General features: G+C 37.5%; 1 protein-coding gene across 3 annotated transcripts in view; it reads right to left on the bottom strand.

The window, feature by feature from the left end:
* Window positions 1–22,202, bottom strand: part of HOMER1 (homer scaffolding protein 1) — a 137,180-nt gene that overhangs the window by 79,520 nt on the left and 35,458 nt on the right. For all 3 annotated transcript variants that reach the window (XM_021077838.1, XM_021077830.1, NM_001243811.1), the window contains 3 exon segments: window positions 9,988–10,144; window positions 5,263–5,394; window positions 555–647 (listed from right to left, as the gene is read on the bottom strand). In XM_021077838.1, the coding sequence (XP_020933497.1) occupies window positions 555–647; window positions 5,263–5,364 (195 nt within the window). In that variant the 5' untranslated portion in view covers window positions 5,365–5,394; window positions 9,988–10,144.

Genomic DNA, 22,202 nt, shown 5'->3' on the forward strand with positions numbered 1-22,202 from the left:
ATAGTTTAGAGCCCACAGGTATTACTCAGACTAGGCAATCCTAAACCTGTCATTCCCACAGAAACCCCCATATAGGCTCTAGCCTTGTTCCCCTGTACCCCTGCTTTCTGCCTCCTGACCTCCTCGAGGCATCTCTTATATACACCCCTAGAGATATGCCTTGCTTCTGATTTCTAGGACCTTAGAGTCTGATAAACTTGTGTTTTCCCAAGCCTCTCCTGTGTCTGTACCTGACCATCACAGTACACAATAGGCCAATCTATGCTCTTTATGTACAAATGTTTTAAAATTGTATATACATTAAAAAACCTAAGTTTTAATTACTAAACTAATTCCCCCCTCACCCAGAGATTCTTGTAGACATTGGCATACAGGAAAAAAAAACTCTTTCCCCACTAGTATGGATTAACTGAAGGGTGCATTTCTATGTCCACTTTGGAACTCACCTTAATTTTGCCATCATTTTTCCAAATTTACTTCTGGCATAAAGAATACTATTTAGGATACCTAAAATGAACAGAGCTTATAAATAAGGATAGAAATTAGACACCCACCTGTGAAGGGGTACTGGTAAGTTCCATCTTTTCTTGGGATTTCTCCTTGGCTAGTCGAGCAGCTTCTTTAAATTCCTGAAATTTTTCTGCAAACTGAATGTATAAAGACTATATACATTAACCAAATAAAAATAAGTTGAAATGCCCGCTTTTATCTTAGTTTTCTTCCATTTTCCTGAGTAAGTGACTCGTATGAGCAACTTAGCCCTCAGATCAATTACTGGCATATGAAAATGACAGGAAAACAAACCCAAGATTGAACATTCATTTGTATACTATGACATATTCTAACAAATCTCATTCAAAAACATCATGAAAACAACTAAGTTAGGACCTGGTGTCAGCTAGCTTACCTATGTCCCTCCTTGCTTATTAAGATATACTTTATGAAGACCAAGGTTGGGAGCGCAATTAGTAAAAACGGGCACACTGTATTATTTATCATGGAGAAAATTAAATCTCTTAAGTAATCATTCCTAAACGGCTCTGTATTTAGAGCATGGTTTCAACTTTTCCAGAATATAAAACCTTGTATTAAGGAAGGCATTTTATGTTCAAAAATACAAATAACAACACAGAGGCATTTACCACTATCGCTGATATCACTAAAACTTCATTTCTAAAGTTTCCTAGACAGCTAATGCACAGCAGCAGAAAGGAAAAGTGTGACCCCCACCAAGGCCTTTAAGATTAGTAAACATTTTTTTAAATTACTGCACAAAAAGGCTAATTCTTAGGGATCCATAGCAATCTAATAAACATTATAGCCACAAACAGTATCTATTATGCACCGGAAGTGGAAACAAGTCTGCCACCGTTCTCAGAGAAAATAAGACTACAAAATAACTAAATTTAAAAAAAATCTAAAATTTCTGTGTAACTTAAAAACACCTGTTAAAGCTGGCAATAAAAATATGAAATTATAGTTCCTTCCTCAAACCCCATAAGCCAACCTCGATTTCATTTCCACCTTGGGAAAGAAAGCTTTGGAAAGAAGAGTTCATGATACCCTGGCCTGCCACAGGGAGACGGAGGAAGGTCTAAATGAAAGCTGTCATTATTACAACTTTCCTTCTTACCTTAAACCTTGTTACCCCATCTCCCCTACAAACTGTAGTTCAGGGGACTGAATTTGTATTATTATACTTCTCTAAATGGAGAGAGTCTCTGTTTACTATAAAAGAAAAAAAAATGTGAATACAGAGCTGAAAAGGCTAATTCACATTGGTGGAAATGAAATAAAAGCAAAACCAGAGTTAATTTCTCTTTATATAAACTGAAGTAGTGCACAAAGTTTTCCTTACACTCATTTGGCGTTCCAAAGTAGTTACTGTTTAAAACTCTTCTCAACTTCATAAAGACCCAGGTTATTGCCAATTTTTATAGGCTTAGGTTTCCATGATAACAAAATACACCCTGGTTAGCACTGTCATGATCCAAGCATAGGTGGTACTTTCCTCATACATCAACCTTAGGAGACCACACGTTTCTTTCTATGCTGCTGATGTCGTATTTTGAAAGGCCCTTGGCTAGAACTGCTTTCAGAGCCTCCTCCAAACCTTTATAATGTTTTTGTTTCCCGTATGGTTTTCAATGATAAAGCAAGCCAGAATATTTACATGCTTGCTTCTTTTATACAAAAGACTATATACTCATTTGGTCCTTTACAGTCTACAAAGCACCAACATTAGTCTTCAAGGTAGCTTGGAAAATAAGTCATGATTTTGTCATCTCTGGACCAAAACATTCTGAGGAGACTAATCATAAGCTCTTGGAGTCAAGCCTAGTGAATAAATAAACTAGACTTGGCTCCAAGAGCTAATGCATTGTTTCCTAATAGCCAATCCACCCTCACAATACTAGGATTCATACCAGGAAGTTTGAACAAAAGAATATGTTAAAGAGGAAAAATAAAATTCTTTATATATAGAAGCCATTCTCAGGAAAAAAGATCAGATGAGAGGAGACAATATAATTGACAGCATGTAATAAACCATTTCTTTGCCACATTAGCTATCTGCCCAGTAACTTGAAAGACAGAGTAAAAACAAAAAACACAACTTAATTTATAGTTAAAATTACTTAGGCTCAAAAATCACACAGGGTTGAGAAATTAATCCACAGTTTAGTTCCTTTGTTGTCAAGAAATTCAGCAAGCATAATGTAATTACAGTTTTAATTTTTTTTGCTATAGGTTTTTTTTTTTTTTTTTGTCTTTTGTTGTTGTTGTTGTTGCTATTTCTTGGGCCGCTCCCGCGGCATATGGAGGTTCCCAGGCTAGGGGTTGAATCGGAGCTGCAGCCACCGGCCTACGCCAGAGCCACTGCAACACAGGATCCGAGCCGCGTCTGCAACCTACACCACAGCTCACGGCAACGCTGGATCGTTAACCCACTGAGCAAGGGCAGGGACCGAACCCGCAACCTCATGGTTCCTAGTCGGATTCGTTAACCACTGCGCCAGGACGGGAACTCCTGCTATAGGTTTTAATAGACAATTTCAAAAGAGAAGTTCTAGGAGTTCGTGTCATGGCTCAGTGGTTAACAAACCTGACTAGCATCCATGAGGACGCAGGTTCGATCTCTGGCCTCGCTCAGTGGGTTAAGGAGTTGCCGTGAGCTGTGGTGTAGGTCGCAGATGTGGCTCAGATCCTGTGTTGCTCTGGCTGTGGCGCAGGCTGGCAGCTGCAGCTCCAATTCAACCCCTAGCCTGGGAACCTCCATATGCCACAGGTGCAGCCTTAAAAGGACAAAAGACAAAAATATAAAAGTTCTAAAACGGTTATGAATAATGACAAAACTATTACAATAAACGTGTAATTTCCTAAGGAGATTGTTTATGGAGTTCAAGTTAAGAATGCTTAACTGAATGGCTGTGTCCCAGTTATGCCAAAATACTCTAAGTCTAAATATCATAGCTTTACCACTGTTCAAGAAATGTATTTAGAGAGTATGATGGGTTATCAGAGAAGTGAAATCAGATAACACTTGCTTGTTTTAATTATCTTACAGAAAATGACTTATAAACACCACGACAAAAGTTAAAATGTAAAATTGAGGAGTTTCCTCTGTGGCTCAACAGGATTGGCAGCGTCTTGGGAGTGCTGGGAGACAGGTTCAATCTCTGGCCTGGCACAGTGGGTTAAGGATCCGGCATTGCTGCAGCTGCAGCTTGGGTTGCAACTGCAGCTCAGATCTGATCCCTGGTCTGGGGACTCCATATGCCGCAAGGAGGCCAAAAAAAAAAAAAAAAAAAAAATCATAAAATTGAGCTTTCAACTCTGATCTGTATCAAAAAATTTTAAAAAGTACTTGAAAACAATAGTGTTAAGGAAAGTTTACTACTAAAACAAAAGGAAACAAAGATTATTCTAACTACCGAACCATCTATAACCTCATGTCAATAAACATTCACAAAAAGTTTAAGATTTTTTAAAAGAACTGATTTTTAAGGATCTGAATGATTTCTATAATAGACAGTTTATTTATTTATTTATTTATTTTTATCTTTTTAAGGGCCGTACCCACAGCATATGGAGGTTCCCAGGCTAGAGGTCCAATTGGAGCTATAGCCGCCGGCCCACGCCACAACCACAGCAATGCAGGATTCGAGACGTCTCTGCGACCTACACCATAGCCTACTGCAACGCCAGATCCTTAACCCGCTGAGCGAGGCCAGGGATCGAACCCGAGTCCTCATGGATGCTAGTCCGGTTCATTAATCGATGAGCCAAGATGGGAACTCTAGACAGCTTAAGTTTAAACATGAGCATTAACAATGTGTATCTAACAAGAGCCTGGTTGCTCTTCCTCTCATGGAATCCTATGTATACATGGGATCCTATGTATACCAAATCATACCTAAAGTGTTTCAAATGTAGGATTATCCTTTTATCTGAATGCTTCGCAAGGAGAAGTTTAAACATAAATTTCTGAGTCTGGTTAGCATCAGCTGTGAAGAGCAAAAGTGAGTAATCCTCATTTCCTTGATCCCATGTTATTCTGAGATTGTTTCCTTTTCCTTATAAACTCATTTTCTGTGGCATCCACAAGAATTCAAGATGCTGTTGGTATGAACACTGCATGGCTTTTGCTTATATGCAGGACAACTGTTTTATTTCCAGTATTTAGCCTGGTGATGCTCTGTATTTTATCAGCCTTTCCGGCCACAGTAATTCACTTGGTCAGTTCCAAGAACTCATGGTGCCTATTGGCTCTTACTCTGTATTGTATCAGAGAGCTCAGAGTAATTCTTACCCAGACAAAGCTCCACGTTCCCTCAATGCAGTAATTTAAACGTGCCTGCTATGATGTCAAAAGGCTGAAAGCTAAAGCATCAGCAGCTTGAGTTTTCACAATTCAGAAGCACTTGGTGTCTGCCCATCTTAGAGGACATCTCCAACCAAGGGTGCAAAGCCCTGAGCAAAGTTCATTCTGCAGTGATAATTCCTACCTTTTATTTCCTACTCTACAGACAGCTAACCACACAACCCTTTCTCAATGGGTGGTGACTGTTTTTAATGTATATAACACATTTTCCAATGGACAGTGGAATCCAGGAATCTCTCACTTCTTTCTCTAAAGTCACCACAGTTGTTTTGAGAATATCAAAGAAATGTCTCCTATATTTTATTCTCTCCATTTTCTATTACATGTTTAAGACTGACTTGAAGATGCAGATTTCCACTCAGATCTTATGATTAACTTACTTTTGAAAGATGATGCTCAGAGGAGAACCCCAGTCCATAAACAGTATTTGCCCGGCTATCGGCCCACTGGCCAAACTTCTGAGATGTTTTAGTAAATGTCATGTTTGGGGTGATGGTGCTGTTAATTATTGCCTGAAAAATAAAACAAGTATGAGTAACCAGCCAAATATTAGTAGGTAGGCATTTAAGCACAGGACTATTCAGTTACATAAAAATTTAGGACTCCAACTGAGCCAAAACGTTAAATATAAAAGATAAACAGATTACAATGTTGTAAGTGAAAATATGGAAATATAGTAATAATAGAACTATAACTATAGGAGCACTCCATCACAAATTTGAACACTTTGCAAGCAAAGTAAGTTTTCCCATGATGCAAAAAAAAATTTAAAGTTTTTAATGTGGTCAGTTGTCTTCCCTTTGAACATTTAGGATCAATATCTATTAATTTTGGATAATATTCAGTGGGAGCAAGTTAAGTTTTAATAGTTGTTTACATAAAACCAAGGTCTCTCTAAAGAATCTTTCCATAATGAAGACAGCAATGGACCACTACTTTCTAAAAGCCATCATTAGGAATTTTCTTAAAGGCGTTCCCACTGTGGTGTAATGGGATTGGCAGTGGCTTGGGAGCCCTGGACGGCAGAGTGGGTTAAGGAGGCATTGCCAAAGCTACAGCTTAGGTCACAACTATAGGCTTAGATCTGATCCCTGGCCCAGGAACTCCATATGCTGTGAGGCAGCCAAAAAAGGAAGAAAAAAAAAAGAACTTTCTCAAAGCCGACTTACCTGAAACATACTATAACACAGAAAACACTTGTAATCATTTTGTATGTTTTCCTTGTTTCAAGAGAAAAGCAAAAATCCTTAAATACATACTTTACCTCTTTATGTATAAAGTAGTATAAAACTGTGGTAAAAAGAATCACTATCATTTCTGTGTTACACACAGCTCTCTAGAAAACTCGTATTTTAGTACACTATTAAATATTAACTTTGGTGATGACTTTAATAAATTTCAACTATTCTTATACCATGTTTCCTTAAAAGTATACTCATTTCCTCTGCCAACACTGTAAAAGAGTAGAATCAGTTTTTCAGTTAAATAGTCTTGTAACTGAGGTTACAAATTGACTCCAATAATTATCAAAATAAACATGTTATCAAATCCATAAGCAGTTATTTGATGACCTATTAAATGCAGAATAAAAACCAAACATTTTCAGAACAAAGCTAAGTCTGTTTACCACATGAACAACAGTACAATGTAAATATTTACGATCGATTTAGGTAGTGATGAAATTATAATAATGCATGACACTTTTCCTACTCAAGCAGACAGAGAGTGGTCCCTTGCTTTCTTTCAGACAGTAGACATATTATCCGTTGTTACATAAGAACCCTTATTCTCAATAAGCATTTGTACCTCTGACAAAATGTACATACTAATTTACTGCCTTACCCTTCAGTTCAAAAGCTGTTTTTCCTAGCATGTCATTTTAGATCCTATAAAATGTAGTTAACAACTGCTCTAACATGCAGGGCTGACATCAAATGAAGGACTAAGTGGCAAAGAATATATTAACAAATGGAAAGGAATCTTTTGGATAGCAACTGTGTGTGTGAGCACCTATTAAACGCCAAGCCCACTATTCTAGGAACTGGAGATACAACGAGAGGCAATACAATTGTGGGTTACATTCTATAGCAAGAAAAGTTGGTCAGTGAACAAGTCAACAAGCAGCTAACCAATGAAATTTCAGGAAATGCTAAGTGTGGGGAAGACCACCGACCAGGATAGGATAAAGACTGTGAGGCAGGAAGGTAAGGGCCGGCAAGCACTGCTTCAGAACTGGTTGTCCTTGAGTGTTCCCTAGGCTACATCTGAGCTGAGATCTGACTGTTTCCAAGGAGAGAAAAGCGTTTTACAGCTGATCCTCATAATTCTCACACAGTGAGGCAGCCACAGGTTTTATAAGGCATGCAGGAGAAGTGACCCACGTCACTGACCTTCTGTTTAGCTATTTCAAATTAACTTTCTGTTTTTAATGTTTAAGAGTTCCATTTTAATCCCCATTCTGAAACCTTCCTTTCCTCCATATGACTTGTTTCAGGATTCTTTAATCAGTGAATAAAACTATAAAATGATGATTTGGAATTCCCATCATGGCTCAGCGGAAGACTCTGACTGGTACCCATGAGGACACAGGTTGGATCCCTGGCCTCGTTCAGTGGGTTAAGGATCTGGCATTGCCATGAGCTGTGGTGTAGGTCACAGATGCAGCTTAGAGCCTGTGTTGCTCTGGCTGTGGTTTAAGCAGGCGGCTACAGCTCCAATTTGACCCCTAGCCTGGAAACCTCCATATGCAGCAGGTGTGGCCCTAAAAGGACAAAAACAAATAAATAAAAATAAGTAAATAAAATGATGATTCCACACTTAAAATTATTTATTAGAATTCTCTGAATAGAATGCTACTATGAAGTCATTTAAAAGAAAAAAATTAGTTCTTTAAAATAAATATGTCTCTCAATCACAGAGTTCTTGTCTTTTCAAGGAAAAGAGGCAGAAACGCTGTGTCATTACCGATCATACATAGTGCCTTGATCTTGGCCCTTAGCCCTGCTGATGTCTCTGCAGCACGATTAGAGAACCTTCAAGCAAAATTTACATGCACAGTAAAGGTCCCAAGTGAGAACAAAAGGACGTTTTCTAATCAGGGGCACCTAAGGTTTTTCCAACTCATCATATTGCACAGAAAGAGCAGGGAGAGTGGGAAGGAGAAAAATACTCATTTAGCTGCATCAAATAAACCTACTGCTTACCAAAAAACTACTCTTGCAAGGAACTGCAGTAGTTAATAGCATCAGTTTAGAAAAGTAACTAGAAAATGGAAAATGTGATAGAAAACATAACTCTGGTACAAAGAGTAGATTTTGTTAAAAGAAACAAACAAACAAAAAAACCCTTTCCACAAGAGTTATGTAAGAGCCTAATAATTACAAGCTGCAAAGTATATTCAGAAATGGAAATGACAGAAGCAATAGTTCATAATGCTTCAGAAGGGAAAACACATGAAGATTATTTAATCACAATGGACATTGGACGACTTTTACATACCATTTAACTGCAACTGTCCTCTCTAATAAAACCACATCTTATCTGTGGCTTGGGCCAATAGAGAAATACAAGTTATAGAGAACTGAAGGTTCAAGTGAAGGAAAAGAAATTAACACTCTAGGGTCTGAGATTATAATAATTAATATCTGTTAATTTCAATAAACAGTTACCAAATGTGGCAAAATTATTCCTCATTAAATCAAGCTTCAAGGAAATTAACCATTGCTATTTCCCAAGTCCTGTAAATCCTGAGTAAAAATGAAAAGAGGATCAATTACTCAAAAACACATGTTAGTCACTTATATACATGATAAAGTACAAACAGCCCCCAGGGTCCTATAATCCAGTTAAGGAGATAAGGAGCGAGCATACAGGAAAAAAAAAGATTGGAAGTTGAGCATTAAATTATCTTTTATTCTGCTCAAACCACTAGGTAATACAAAATTAAAAGCCTAATAATGCAATAAAAATAGTAGTGTTTGTATAATGATTACTATACATACTTTATGTGCTTTTGCCTAAATTAATCTACTTCGTCTTCATAATAATCTCATGGTATTAATGATGTATGATTCCTATTAGTTCTTTTTTACAGATGAGAAAACTGAGTCATGAAGACATTAAATATCTTGCTCTAGGTTACACAGCTAGTAAGTATTAAAGCAAAAATTCAGGCCAGACCGTCTGGCTCTAGAGTCTGTGCTCTTAACTCTATACCGAACTGCAAAAATTTCCCAGGAATGCAAAGGTCTTAGTGGCATCAGGAAAGCTTGAAGGGGAAGAATGGAGGCCTGATCTTTCTATACACTATAGCTAGAAGTTGATGCCAGGTATTTATCCACATGTATTATTCAAAATTCATTGAGGGAAAAAAATGGAATTTTCCCCTTTTGAAGGGTATATTATATATCGGGCACTGAACTAAGTGCTTTGCAGAGAGCAACTCAATCCTTACAACATCAGTACTGAGGTGAGAGCAATGAAGCTCGAGAAGTAAACATATTATTGTCCTCAAATCAAAATTTAGTAGATGGTCGAGTTAAGATGCAAATGCAGGCACAGTCCACGCCCTTCAACATTTTACTATCTGCCTTTCCTAAAACAGATCTTGCCCATATGCTTCTCTTCTGAATAATGGATATCAGCTTTATTACTGAATATTGAATTTAATATTGAAAGACCTCATGTGACTCAGGATTCTGAATAGCCTACTAAGACTACAGAAGTATATGTGAAAAGAATTCTACTCCCTCACTAGACTGCATGCTCCAAGAGCAGAAACTACGTCCATTCTGTTTAGATATTCCTAGCATCTAGCAGAATGCCTGACATAACAGATATGCAATGAATATTTATCCAATAAACTGACTTCAAATTTGTACACTATTTTGGCATGCGACTCAATATATATCAGGGGGTTAATTCAGGTAATTTAGTGGATGAAAACATTGTTACCTCAAAAATGATTAATTTTGATTTTTAAAAAGTTTTTAAAACTCAAAAGAAAGTATGTTGTTTTCATGAAGAAAAAAAATCCTTTGAATAAAGCTTCAGTGTTTGCTGTATAAAGCAAAACGGCAAGATAATTGAAAGTAAATGTAACTTACCTTTGAGCCGTCTAAACTGATTATCCTATACACGTTTCTTGTGCTGTCATAGAAATAAGACACAGTAACTGCGTGCTTGCTGGTGGGTACCCAGTTCTTCTTTGTGTTTGGGTCAATCTGGAAGACATGAGCTCGAGTGCTGAAGATGGGTTGTTCCCTGGAGGGAAGAAAACAAAACGAGAGACTGAAAGCAGCCAATTTTATTCCACTGGACAACAGAACATGAAAACCATGAGGATGATTCCACTCAACCAAAAACTCCCACATACTTGAAAGTAAGGGAAACTTACTTTCAAACTTGACTACTCTTAAGTATTCAATCACAAGCTTCTTTAAAACAATTACTGTCAATCCTTATTATTTGAGAAGATGCTATATTTGCGAATTTGCTTACTCAATAAAATGCATTTGTAACCTCCAAATCCATACTTGAGGTATTTGCTTGGTCTTTTCCAGCGACCTAAAATGCACATGTCCACCAGAGATTGATCAAGGCAACACTGCCTTCTTATATCAGCTCTCTTGGTATGAACAAGTGTCCTGTTTGCAATCAATTCAGACCATGGTTTTTGCATGTTTGTGCTTTTTGTTGGTGCTTTCACTGCTTCACATGGGCCCCAAGCATAGTGCTGAGCGCTGTCTGTTCCCAGGTGTAAGAAGTCGGTGATGTGCCTCAAGGGGAAAAAACGTTATATAAGCTTCCTTCAGCCATGAGTTACATACAGTGCTTTTGGCCATGAGGTCAATGGTAATGAATCAACAATATATATTAAATAAGGTGTCTTTAAATAGAAACACACATCAAACAAGGTTATTTATTGATTGGCTGATGAAAATGTGACCAGAGGCTCACAGGAATCTACCCTGTATGTCCCCCAGGAAAATGGTTCGATACTCACTAATTTAGTGTTGGTGGTGCCTTTATAGAACACAACCACTGCAAGTAATTAGAATTGACTATATCCTGTTAAAATACAAGTATCTTATGTGTGACTCTAAGTTAAAAGTTTTTACCCATTTAAAACTACATTATTCTGGTAACAGGTAAGTAATTTACTGGGAAAGTTTACATTCAATATAAGCTCTACTATACTGAAAAGTATAAGGAAAACAAGGTAGCCAAGTAGCCCATCATCACAGTATCTGTTACTTAGATCAAGTAAGGCCTTAAAGATAAACAAGAGATTTTTAAAATTATAATTTCAAGAGCCAAAATGATTCAAAGATATAATATTCAAAAATATGATTACAGATTCTTTTACAGTCCAAAAAAAAAAAAAAAAAAAGCATGAGGTGATCTGAATATAAGAGAAGCATAATGCAAACATTTCCAAGTTTTAGTAAAAATTCTTTTGGAAAGTACATTTACTAATTTTTTTTTTCTTTTTTTGGGCCATACCTGCAACATATCAAAATTCCCAGGCTAGAGATCCAACTGGAGCCACAGCAAGGCGGGATCTGTGCCATGTCTGCAACCTACACCACAGCTCACGGCAACACCGGATCCTTAACCCACTGAGTTAGGCCCGGGATTGAACCTGCATCCTCATGGACACTAGTCAGGTTTGTAACCTGCTGGGCCACAATGGCAACTTCCACTAATTTTTTTTTAGTCCAAATAAAGCTTACTTCTTTCATTTATATGACAACTTTCTCTCCTAAGTAAAGCAGCTTAAGAGTCTAAAGAGAATTTTAACTGGTATCATTTAATGTTAAAATTAAATAAATTTAACTTTTTTAATTTTAAAGAATTAATTTTTTCAATTTTAAATTTAAAGAAGGAAAAGGAGAGTACGGCAAAGACAGAAATTAGCAAAGAGGTAAGGCAAATCTTGGTCTTGGCACAATGACATGTGACAGGCTGGGTGTCACATGTCTTCTATGATTTACTTCAGCCCTTAGCGAGCTGTTACAAAAGGGAGGTACCTTCCCCATATGTAACCTGGCTCTTGCTAGTTTTATTTTTGGAAACCTCCATAACTACTGTTCTAATGAAAGAATCTCTTGTGAAAGGAAGTGAGTGATACATTTCAGGCCCTTTCCTAAAAAATGGAGCAGAAAGTCATCACTTTTGGTTTAACTGCCCTTACATATGGGCTCATTCAACACGTAATTATTAACAATCTGGCAAGGCGTCATGCCAGAATGGAGAATTCTTGCGAATTAGGAGTAGGTTTTATTCAGTCCCTTTCCCATCCTCAATCCTTGACTTTCACAGTGAAACTGATGCTACATTTGGCTGATGCCAGAAGCCCTGCGACCTCTGCTTTTCTTTCTTTCGTTTTTTCTTTTCCCATCTTTTAATTAAAGTTCTAGGTATCAGTGACTGTAGTGAGTTTCAATTCCCAGGGAAATTCATTCATAGAAAATTCTATTTATTAAGACATGTCAGGAAGAGAAATGGGCCAGTCTCATCTTCTTTGACTTAATTTTTTTTTTTTCATTTGACAGGAGGTAAATGTCTAGATCATGTCAGCTGATAATTGTAAGAATGTGTTCTAATAAATTTATTTTCCAAGAGTAAAACTGCTAAGACAATACTGCTTTTGTAAGCTTATATGAACCAATCATCAAATCCTTATTCAGTGGAAACACAATGTTTCCAGTCCAATAAAAATTCTCCACACCATACTAATTCACAAAATGTAATTAATCTGCACAATTATTCCACACAATTTAATTCCATTCTGAATAAAAATCTTTTGGATAAACTAGTTATTTTACAAACAATTGACATCTGACATCAACTAAATGCCCTGCTTTCCTGAATTCTTTTCTGAATAACTGATTGCGTTTTTCTTTCTTTCTTTCTTTCTTTTTTGGCTGTGCCCACGGCATGTGGAAGCTCCTGGGCCAGGGATCAAACCTGCCCACGGCAGCAACTGGAGCCGCTGCAGTGACAACACTGGATCCCTAACCTGCTGTGCCACAAGAGCACTTCTGAATGGCTGATTTCTTAAAGAAAGTTACAGTTCAAGATTTCTGTGGTCAAAAGCCTAGCCATCAACATCTGATTGATTAAGACTAGGAAAATAATCTTACAGTTGATACAGGGAATAGAAGTCCTGGAACTAACGAGGATATTACTATGTCTAACTATGGCATACAAATAAACGATTCAAACCATTACTGAGTATCTCTAACATGCAAAAAACAGAGAGATGGTCTTTGTCCTTGACAAGTTTGATATGGTGAGGGAAGAAAGATATGTTAAAAAGTAAAATGTTCTTGGAGTTCCTGTTGTGGTACAGCAGAAACGAATCCGACTAGTAACCATGAGGTTGCAGGTTCAATCCCTGGCCCCGCTCAGTGGGTTAAGGATCTGGTTTTGCTGTAAGCTGTGGTGTAGGTCACAGACATGGCTTGAACCCTGCATTGCTGTGGCTGTGGTGTAGGCTGGCAGCTGTAGCTCTGATTCGATCCCTAGCCTGGAAACTTCCATATGCTGAGGGTGAGGCCCTAAAAAACAAAAAGTCAAATATTCCTCACCATGATTGATTCTCTGAAAATAAGTGAGTAAAGGCTACGATGGAGAAATCGATGCCTAAGGAGAGTTGAAACAAAGCACAGCGCAGGGGTCAGAGGGCATGTGCAGCAAGAACCTCAGTAAGTCCCTTTGAAGAATGAGGCTAGAAATCAAGAGAGGCTCCAGTTCATGAGGGTATCTGCTGGAAACTACTTAGAGAGAGAAACAGCTCTGCATTTTAGAAAGAGAAATTTGGGAGCCCTGAAGAGGATGGACTGGAGGGCAACTACCCTGGGCACAGGGACACTGGTCACAACCTTATAAAGGATGTCAAGTACTACAAAACAGATAAATAAAAGGTTAGGAGGTTAGGGAGTGGAATGAAAACAGGAAGAGGAATTAAGGTAAATTTAGAAAGCAGAGTCAGTAAGATTAAGTACCAGTTTGGATGCAGGGCAGTGGTTCATCAAAACAGAGTGAGTCTCCTAGGGGACATTTCACCATGCCTGGAGACATTTCTGGTGGTTACAACCAAGGGAGCTTGCTATGGGTTTTTAGCGGGAAGAAGTCAGGGGATGGTGCTAAACATCTACCATGCACAGGACAGCTCCCTGCAACTAAAATCATCCAGCCTAAGATGGCAACAGTAACAAGATTAAGAAATCCTTATGGAGGAGATGAAAGAGGAATCTAAGTCTCCCGGGGTTTCTGGTTCAGGTGACGGAAAAGAAGACAGTGCTACCAGGCAGGATGGTTAACAGAAAATAAAATGTGGAACTGAATCAAAAGATAAAATTTTGAGGTAAATACAGCTCACTGAAAGTCGATCTGTACATTCTACCATCTTTATGGGCACTACTGTCACTAGAAAATATATATAAAAACATAATACAAAACTGAAGCCTTATTTAGCAATGACTACAGTATTACTTCTTAAACAGATTATAACAACACCAAGTAACTCTAAGAAACTAAACATTAATCTAAAAATCAATTTTAAAAAGCAAATAGATTTTGGCATGAAGTGCTTTAAACCAGCTTAGAGAAACAAAACTAATCACACACAAAGACACACACATCTTTAATCCTAGAGAATCATCTACTTTGTAATTTCTTACATCAATAATCAAGATAATGAGTTCAAATGACCTTAATGCTAGAAGAAAAGGTTACTCAAGTACTTTCCAGAAGGTTCATTAAATAATTCTAGGAAGCTGGTATAAGAATAATTCTGAAGGTCTTAACTGTAGGCTAAAACTCTGTAAAAGTACGATACACAATGATGAGCTCTATAACTTAATATGGATGTGGAAAACTGGAAAAATACAAGTATAAGATGACCTGAGGAAAATGGAGTAAAATCAGGGTTTTATTTTAGAAATAAAGTTTATTCAAACTCATAAAAATTGACAAAGAATTAATATATTTAACTCTCAGGCATCAGTGTAATAAAAAAGAAAAAAAGATCATGAAATACTGAAGTGAAACAAACAAAAAAAACTATCTGCCAAGAGATACATAAGTTCCAGATCTAGGGGAGAAAAATTAACATTTGTCATTTGGATAGCTTTGGTTTAAAAAAAAAAATCAATGATAATGCTTTTTAAAAATTACTCTTGAAGTCAATAGTTTTGCAAACATTTATGCGATTACTCAATAAACTTCTGTTCCAAGTAAGTGCAAAGGTGTGGATCCAACAAACACAACCAAGCTCAAGGGAATAAAGATAATTATACTTTTCCTAGTCCTCACTTAATGCCTAGCTTACAAATATCCTTTTCAGATGCGTAAGTACAATTAGGTATTGCAGCAAAGTGATTATAAAGAAAGTTATGGTTTCCGACAATGCCCTTACTTTCTACTTAGTTTTCCAAAAGAAAGTAGCTGGGCAGAAATAAAAGAAACAAGGCAGATAACACCTTCCCCTGAGAATCTGACAGTTACAGACACTGCTGGCGGCCTATCCACCAAGGACTCCTTGCTCCTTCCTAACACACCTCAGATGTTGTTCTAGCGTCTCCTCTCCTGCACAGCACAGTGAGCGTCATGAAGATAATCAACACAATCCCATTCTCCTTGCCAGTCTGCTTAGGAAGGGACCTTGGAAGCAATTCTGGCTAATGAGATACTCAGGGAAAGTTTGCTGGAAGCTTCTAGGTACGCTCACAAAAAGACATCTAAGAAGGGATATTCTTGAATAAGGTGGTTTGTAGTGACACCTGGACCTAAAGAGTCATCTGAGTACTGGGAAGGCAGTTAACCTAAGAACAAAGCCAACACTGTCTGGGAAGAGCAGATGGAAAGCCCAAGAATCTGGTTCCTTGATTATACGTCTCTGAATCCAGGAATCAGCCTCCAGGCTTTTTATGTGATAAAACATGTTTCCTAATTGTTAGAGGCAGCTGTCATTTTTTAATTTTATTTATTTATTTTTGTCTTTTTGCCATTTCTAGGGCCGCTCCCTCGGCATATGGAGGTTCCCAGGCTAGGGGTCGAATCAAAGCCGTAGCCACTGGCCTACGCCAGAGTCACAGCAACGCGGGATCCAAGCTGCGTCTGCAACCTACACCACAGCTCACAGCAACGCTGGATTGTTAACCCACTGAAGCAAGGGCAGGGACCAAACCCGCAACCTCATGGTTCCTAGTCAGATACGTTAACTACTGCGCCACGACGGGAACTCCATCTGCTGTCATTTTTTTTAATTACTCAAATAATAACTGAAGAAAGAGGTTTACAGGAGTTCCCATCGTGGACGAATCTGACTAGTATCCATGAGGGCGCAGGTTCGATCCCCGGCCTCACTCAGTGGATTAAGCGTCTGGTGTTGCCATGAGCTGTGATGTATGGCGCAGATATGGCTTGGATCCTACATTGCTGTGGCTGTGGTGTTGGCCGGCAACTGCAGCTCTAATTCTACTCCCAGCCTGGGAACCTCCATATGCGGTGGGAGCAGCCCTAAAAAGCCAAAAAGAAAGGAAAAAGAAAGAAAGAAAAAAGAAAGAGCTTACATACAATAAACTCTGCAATAACATGCTCTCCAATAAAATGTAATTGGTGGTCTTCCCGAACACCTGCCTGGCTAGCTACACACTGGTCATAGATTAACACAGACCCAGAGTACATACAATTAGATTCTTAGGGCCCCATTTAATACTGCAGAGGTAATCAATGGAAAAAATTTATAAGACTAAATGATTGAGAATGGGTGGGAGCAAGAAGTGTGGAAATCATGAAAGTTCACTATCAATTGACTTTCTGCTATGAAGGATTTAATATCCAAAGCTTTTAATCAAGAACTAGCAGTATAACAGCATGTTAGAGACAAGCAGGCAAATACGAGAGAAATAAACATAGGAATTTTTAAAAGCAGTTGCCTGTGGGGATGGGGCTAGATGATGGAAGAGATGAGACAGGAAACTAGCGCTTCTCTTTATAAACCTTTACGTACTATTTAATTTTTTAAACTCATACCAGTGCTACAAGATTTTCTTAAGTGGCGCTGTAGAGGAAGCTACTCTTCCATCACAGTGAATGCAGAGAAAATAACGCTCTAGGGGCCATTTTGGAGGACTGCCAAAGAACCATAGAATAAGTGGTAATTTTTAATAGCTTGGAACTCAACTAACTTAGTACCTGGTATGAGCATTCATATTATTCATAAAGAGGAATAAAGGGAAAGGAAGAGAGAAGCTGAAATCTATACCTGCCCAAAACTATGGATCTGGTGTGGTGGACACACCTAGTGGTGAAAACACTCTCCTCATAAAGTCACAGGAAGTTAAGACAAGAGACATGCTACCTTCAGAATTCTCCCTCAGTTTTTGGAGTTTGAGGTGGTGAGAGAAGCCGAACAATACTTGTTAAGGCCAAAGGGACATGGGCAAGGATAAGCCAAGGAGCGGATGGACACTAATGACCATTTCACTTCAGATGTAATGCCTGAGGAATTTAGTCTCAGTGCCATTGTGAGCTCTAGCACAGCATGTTTTCAGACAAGCTGGAGCTCCAGCACTGGAACTTCCTCAAAAGAAGTGTTATATTATTACTAGTTAATAAAACGAATTGTAATTCCACTGGATGATCAGGTGATTGGTTTAAATCCTCCCCACCCCCAGCACTCAACTCTACTTCCCCAACACAGGCCAGTAAGGAAAATCTTACTCACTAAAACAGCTGTTTTGATGCTGCTTAAAGATTTTGACTGCATATTACCAACTATGTATTCCTATTACCATGGTACACATGATTACTTCACCATTTTCAATGTTCTTTTTCAAAAAACAACACAAGCTTACTTTGAAGAAAGCAAAGTATTCCACCAATAGCTACCCCACACAGTTGCACTGCAAGCGCGCCATCTAGTGATGAACCAAAACATAGCAGGTATATGTTTTTTTTAATTCCAAGCTACTCTTCAGCAAACAGACAATTGAAAAGGGCATTGCTATGACAGAGGTATACAGACTTAAAATGTGACACGAACAACTACAAAATGGCTTTTATGGGGAAAAAATGTGTAAGAGTATGATCTGAATGCTTTGTTTTTTTTCATTGGTTAATTGCACATTCAAATGAAGGATTACTTAAAGAAAATCGCTGTATCACAATTACTGACCAGAAAGACTTTTATGACATCAAGTGTTTGATTTAATTAGCATCTCTCAAGAAAATATATTCAAAAAATTCAATTTGGAATTCAAGGTTATTAAACTATAAGACTGTACTTAAACAGTAGCAACACTGTTTATACTCCTCATATATCAGCCCTCATTTTAAGAGGGTTTTTCTTTTTCTTTTTCCTTTTTTTTCCCCTTTTTTATGGCACCACCTGGGCTAAGGGTCAAATCAGAGCTGCAGCTGCCAACCTATGTCACAACCACAGCAACACCAGATCTCAGCCGCATCTGCAACCTTCTTGGCAGCTTGTGGCAATGCCAGATCCTTAACCAACTGAGTGAGGCCAGGGATCAAACCTGGATCCTCATGGATGCTAGTCTGGTTCTTAACCTGCTGAGCCACAAAAAAGGAATTCTTAAGAGGTTTTCATTAACCTCAGTCCTTTTATTAGGCCACAGCACTAGTTATTAAGAGATTATAGTACTTACTGAGCTTGGGCACCTTACTCAGCACCTGCATTTAAAAGATCCAAGAAATATGCTGAAATTCATAGTGAAGAACAAGTTAACTCAATGTATATATTTAAGCAACACCTTCAATACACAAAGAATCTGTCTTACTATTTATTAAATATCCTCCAACTGACTTAATTTCTGCCCCACTCCCCTATTTAAAACCCTATTCCTTTGGGGTTAAATACCTGATGTTTTAAAATATATCAAGAAGCATCCCTGGTAACTCAGTTACATTTGAAATTAGTATTGTAGTTGCAATTGCACTAGATTTTAAACATTTTTCTTTTCCCAGATGATTTCCACTAAATAAAACTAAATTCTGAGAACTCACTGCATACCCTAGGGAAATCTAAGGAAAATAGCCTCTTGTTAATATATGTAGCACATTCCTAAATACTCAAAATAAGTAATTTTCTAATAGACATCCAATACCTAAAAACTTTTAAAGTGAATTGAGACTATTAAAGTTCTAATACCAACAATAATACTTCAAGGAACAATAATACTCCAAGGTACTTTCTTCCTTTTACCCTTGACTACAAATTAACCAAGTGAATAAGCAATCCATATACTACCTGGGCAAGCAAATACTCTTAAAAAGTAAGCCTAGATTGAAGAAAAATATCTGAAAATATTTTGGCAAAATATAGTAATAGTAGTTTCATGGATATTACATTATTCCCTGTATTATTTAGAATATTTTAATTGCTCAAAACAAGAAAAGCTCACATCATGTCTCTAGAATTCTTACTGATACTGAGAAATTTGAATAAATCAGCCACGTTTTATTTTATACATACATAGATCATTTCTCTTTACTACTGAGCATTTGAAATGTGACTAGTGCAACTGAGAAAGTTAATTAGTTTATTTGCTAATCAACTCAGTTACTGTAATACTTTTAGGCACATATGGAACAACCTGAATATATGAATCTGCAGTTTCAAGTATAAATTTTATAAAATTTAAAACCAGATCAAGTATATTTGATAAAAATTTTAACATCCAAACTGAGACGTGCTAAGGGCAAAATACACAAAGGATGGTATGAAAAAAAAGAATGTAAAATCTCATTCTCTTTACACATGTTAAAAATATTTTGGATGTACAGTTGACCCTTGAACAAGGGTTTGAACTGTGTGGGCCTATTAATACACGGATTTTTTTCTTCCAGTAAATATATTAGAACATTTTTTGTAGATTACACAACAATTAAAAAACTTGCAAACCCCACGCAGCCTAAAAATACTGAAAAAAATTAAGGAAAAAGTATGTCACGAATGCTTACAATATATAGTCTACCCTTACAAAGGCATAAGATGAGTGATGTTCAATACAAAATTATTATATATTGCAATTATTATTACAATATATGGTCTACCCTTACAGAGGCATAAGATGAGTGATGTTCTTTGGAACTCTGCTTTCAAAGAATTACATTACTATACAGTATGCCCCTCTCTCCAGTAACTGCAGAAACTGCCTATCAGCCTATCATCACAAGTAAGTGGCTTTTAAAAAATTAACAATGTTTCTAATACATTTTATTATGAATATGAATGTAATACTGTATGCCATAAAATTTTTATAACAATCCATTCATTAGGGTATTGGCTAGGCCACTGTGAAGCAATCATATTGATTATTACACTAGGCTACCATAAAGCCATCAGATTGCTGCTGCTTCTTTATTAATGCATGAATTGTTACGCCTGTAAATAAAAATGAATTTCTTTTTCACATTATCTTTTCACTTTTGATGTTGAGTGTGAGCAATATACATAACATCTATGGTGTTTTGTATCATATAAGACAACACCGATGTGGATACTGACAGATGATCCATTTTGTAAAAAGGTGATGTAAACTGAATGGTATCAATAAAAATGGTATAATGCTGTAAAGTATTTCCACCTATGATGTTCTCAATAACATTTTACTTTCCTCTAGCTTATTTCATTGTAAGAATGCATCATACGGTAAATATAAATACAAAATATGTGGCAACTGATTGTTAATGTTATTGGTAGCAGTACTGGTCAAAAGTAGGCTATCAGGAGTTAAGTTCTGGGAGAGTCAGAAGTGGTAAGCAAATTTTCAACTGTGTGGAAAAAGAAGGTTAGCATCCCAACCCTTGTGCTGTTCAAGGGTCACCTCTACTAATACATTAAAATTTATTTCACGTTTTGAAAATTTTTAAAGTAAATTGTAAATTACATATGTTACACTGAATTTCAAGTGGAGACGACTGGACAATTTTGGTAGCCATTTCTGTACTGATGGACATATAAGTAGTTCTCATCTTTGCACTACTACCAACAATGCCCCTGTATGTTTACCTGCGTACACATGCAAGAGAAGCTGAACTCCTGGCCAAAGGGTATGCACCAGAGCATACCTCTAAACCGTTTCTCACAACACAGGTACCAGTTTACAGTTTCAGAGTCTAATATTCTTTCCTCCCCACACTTGGTAACATCCAAGCAACATCTTTAATTTGTGTCAACTTGATGGGCATGAAATGGTATTTCACTGTTGCTTTAATTTGTATATCCCTGACTACTAGTGAAGCTGAGGACCTCTTCAAATTTCTGGGCTACTTGAGACCAACAGATTTCTACCCTTATTTCAGAGTTTGTTCCAAACCTTACTTTAGCTCCAGAAAGTGAAAAGACCAGAATCCAAAGTCAGCACTCAAATTCTATACAAGGGAACATCTCACATATACGATTCTTATCACATTTATAAGCTTAAGGTGAATATCTACTAAAGAAGAGAAAGGTAGAGTTGGTTATTTTTCTAAATCTGATGATGTTTAACATTTAAAAATCAATATAATATAGATACAGCATATATATTCTGTTATTTTTCTAAGGGTAAATGATGATTCTTTAGTGTAATATTTAGTTTTTATTTTTATGTACCGAATTGTTTCTGCCAGTCCTTACAATTTTCCCTTTGTGAAAGGATGAGTGGGAGAGTGGTAAATTCTTATTTGTCAAAGTTTTAACTCAGAGTCTTTAAAAATTTCCTGGCTTAGCATCAAAAAATAATTTCAGCAGATAAAACATGCTTAATGTTAAACTCGAGGTCAAAAGCAACAACACACAGTTCTCTTGTCAAATACGCTCAAGTCCTGGGTGCTTTCCAAAGGGTCGGCACCACCAGGCCATTCCCACTCCACGTCACTCTGAAATTCTCATTCCAACAGCCCTCAGACTTGGAAGTGAATGTCGCGTTCGCCTGATCAAGTTTCCTCTGGTCACAGCTAATAACTAGAAGGACCTCCTTTGTGAGTGGTCCTCAGGTAGCTTACATACACACCCACCAAGGAAGAGCCTCTGGCGTTTTATGCAGGCAGCCACACATTCCCAGTTTCCCATGTTTCTCTAACGATGCCAAGCACCCACCCACCCCGCCCCGCCCCACCTCAGCTCTTTCTAGCATCTTCCTTCAGGTGTCTGTTCAATTTGACTTTCTCAGAGAGGTCTTTCTGGTTGCTTTGTACACAAAATGTAGCCCCCTCCTCTTCTCTTCCAGGACTCCCCATTCTCTTCTTTCACTCTTCCCCACCGCACTTATCACCATCTGACATACAGTGTATTTTCTTGCTT

This window comes from Sus scrofa, chromosome 2 (genome assembly GCF_000003025.6).
Source record: "Sus scrofa isolate TJ Tabasco breed Duroc chromosome 2, Sscrofa11.1, whole genome shotgun sequence".
NCBI classification, from domain to species: domain Eukaryota; kingdom Metazoa; phylum Chordata; class Mammalia; order Artiodactyla; family Suidae; genus Sus; species Sus scrofa.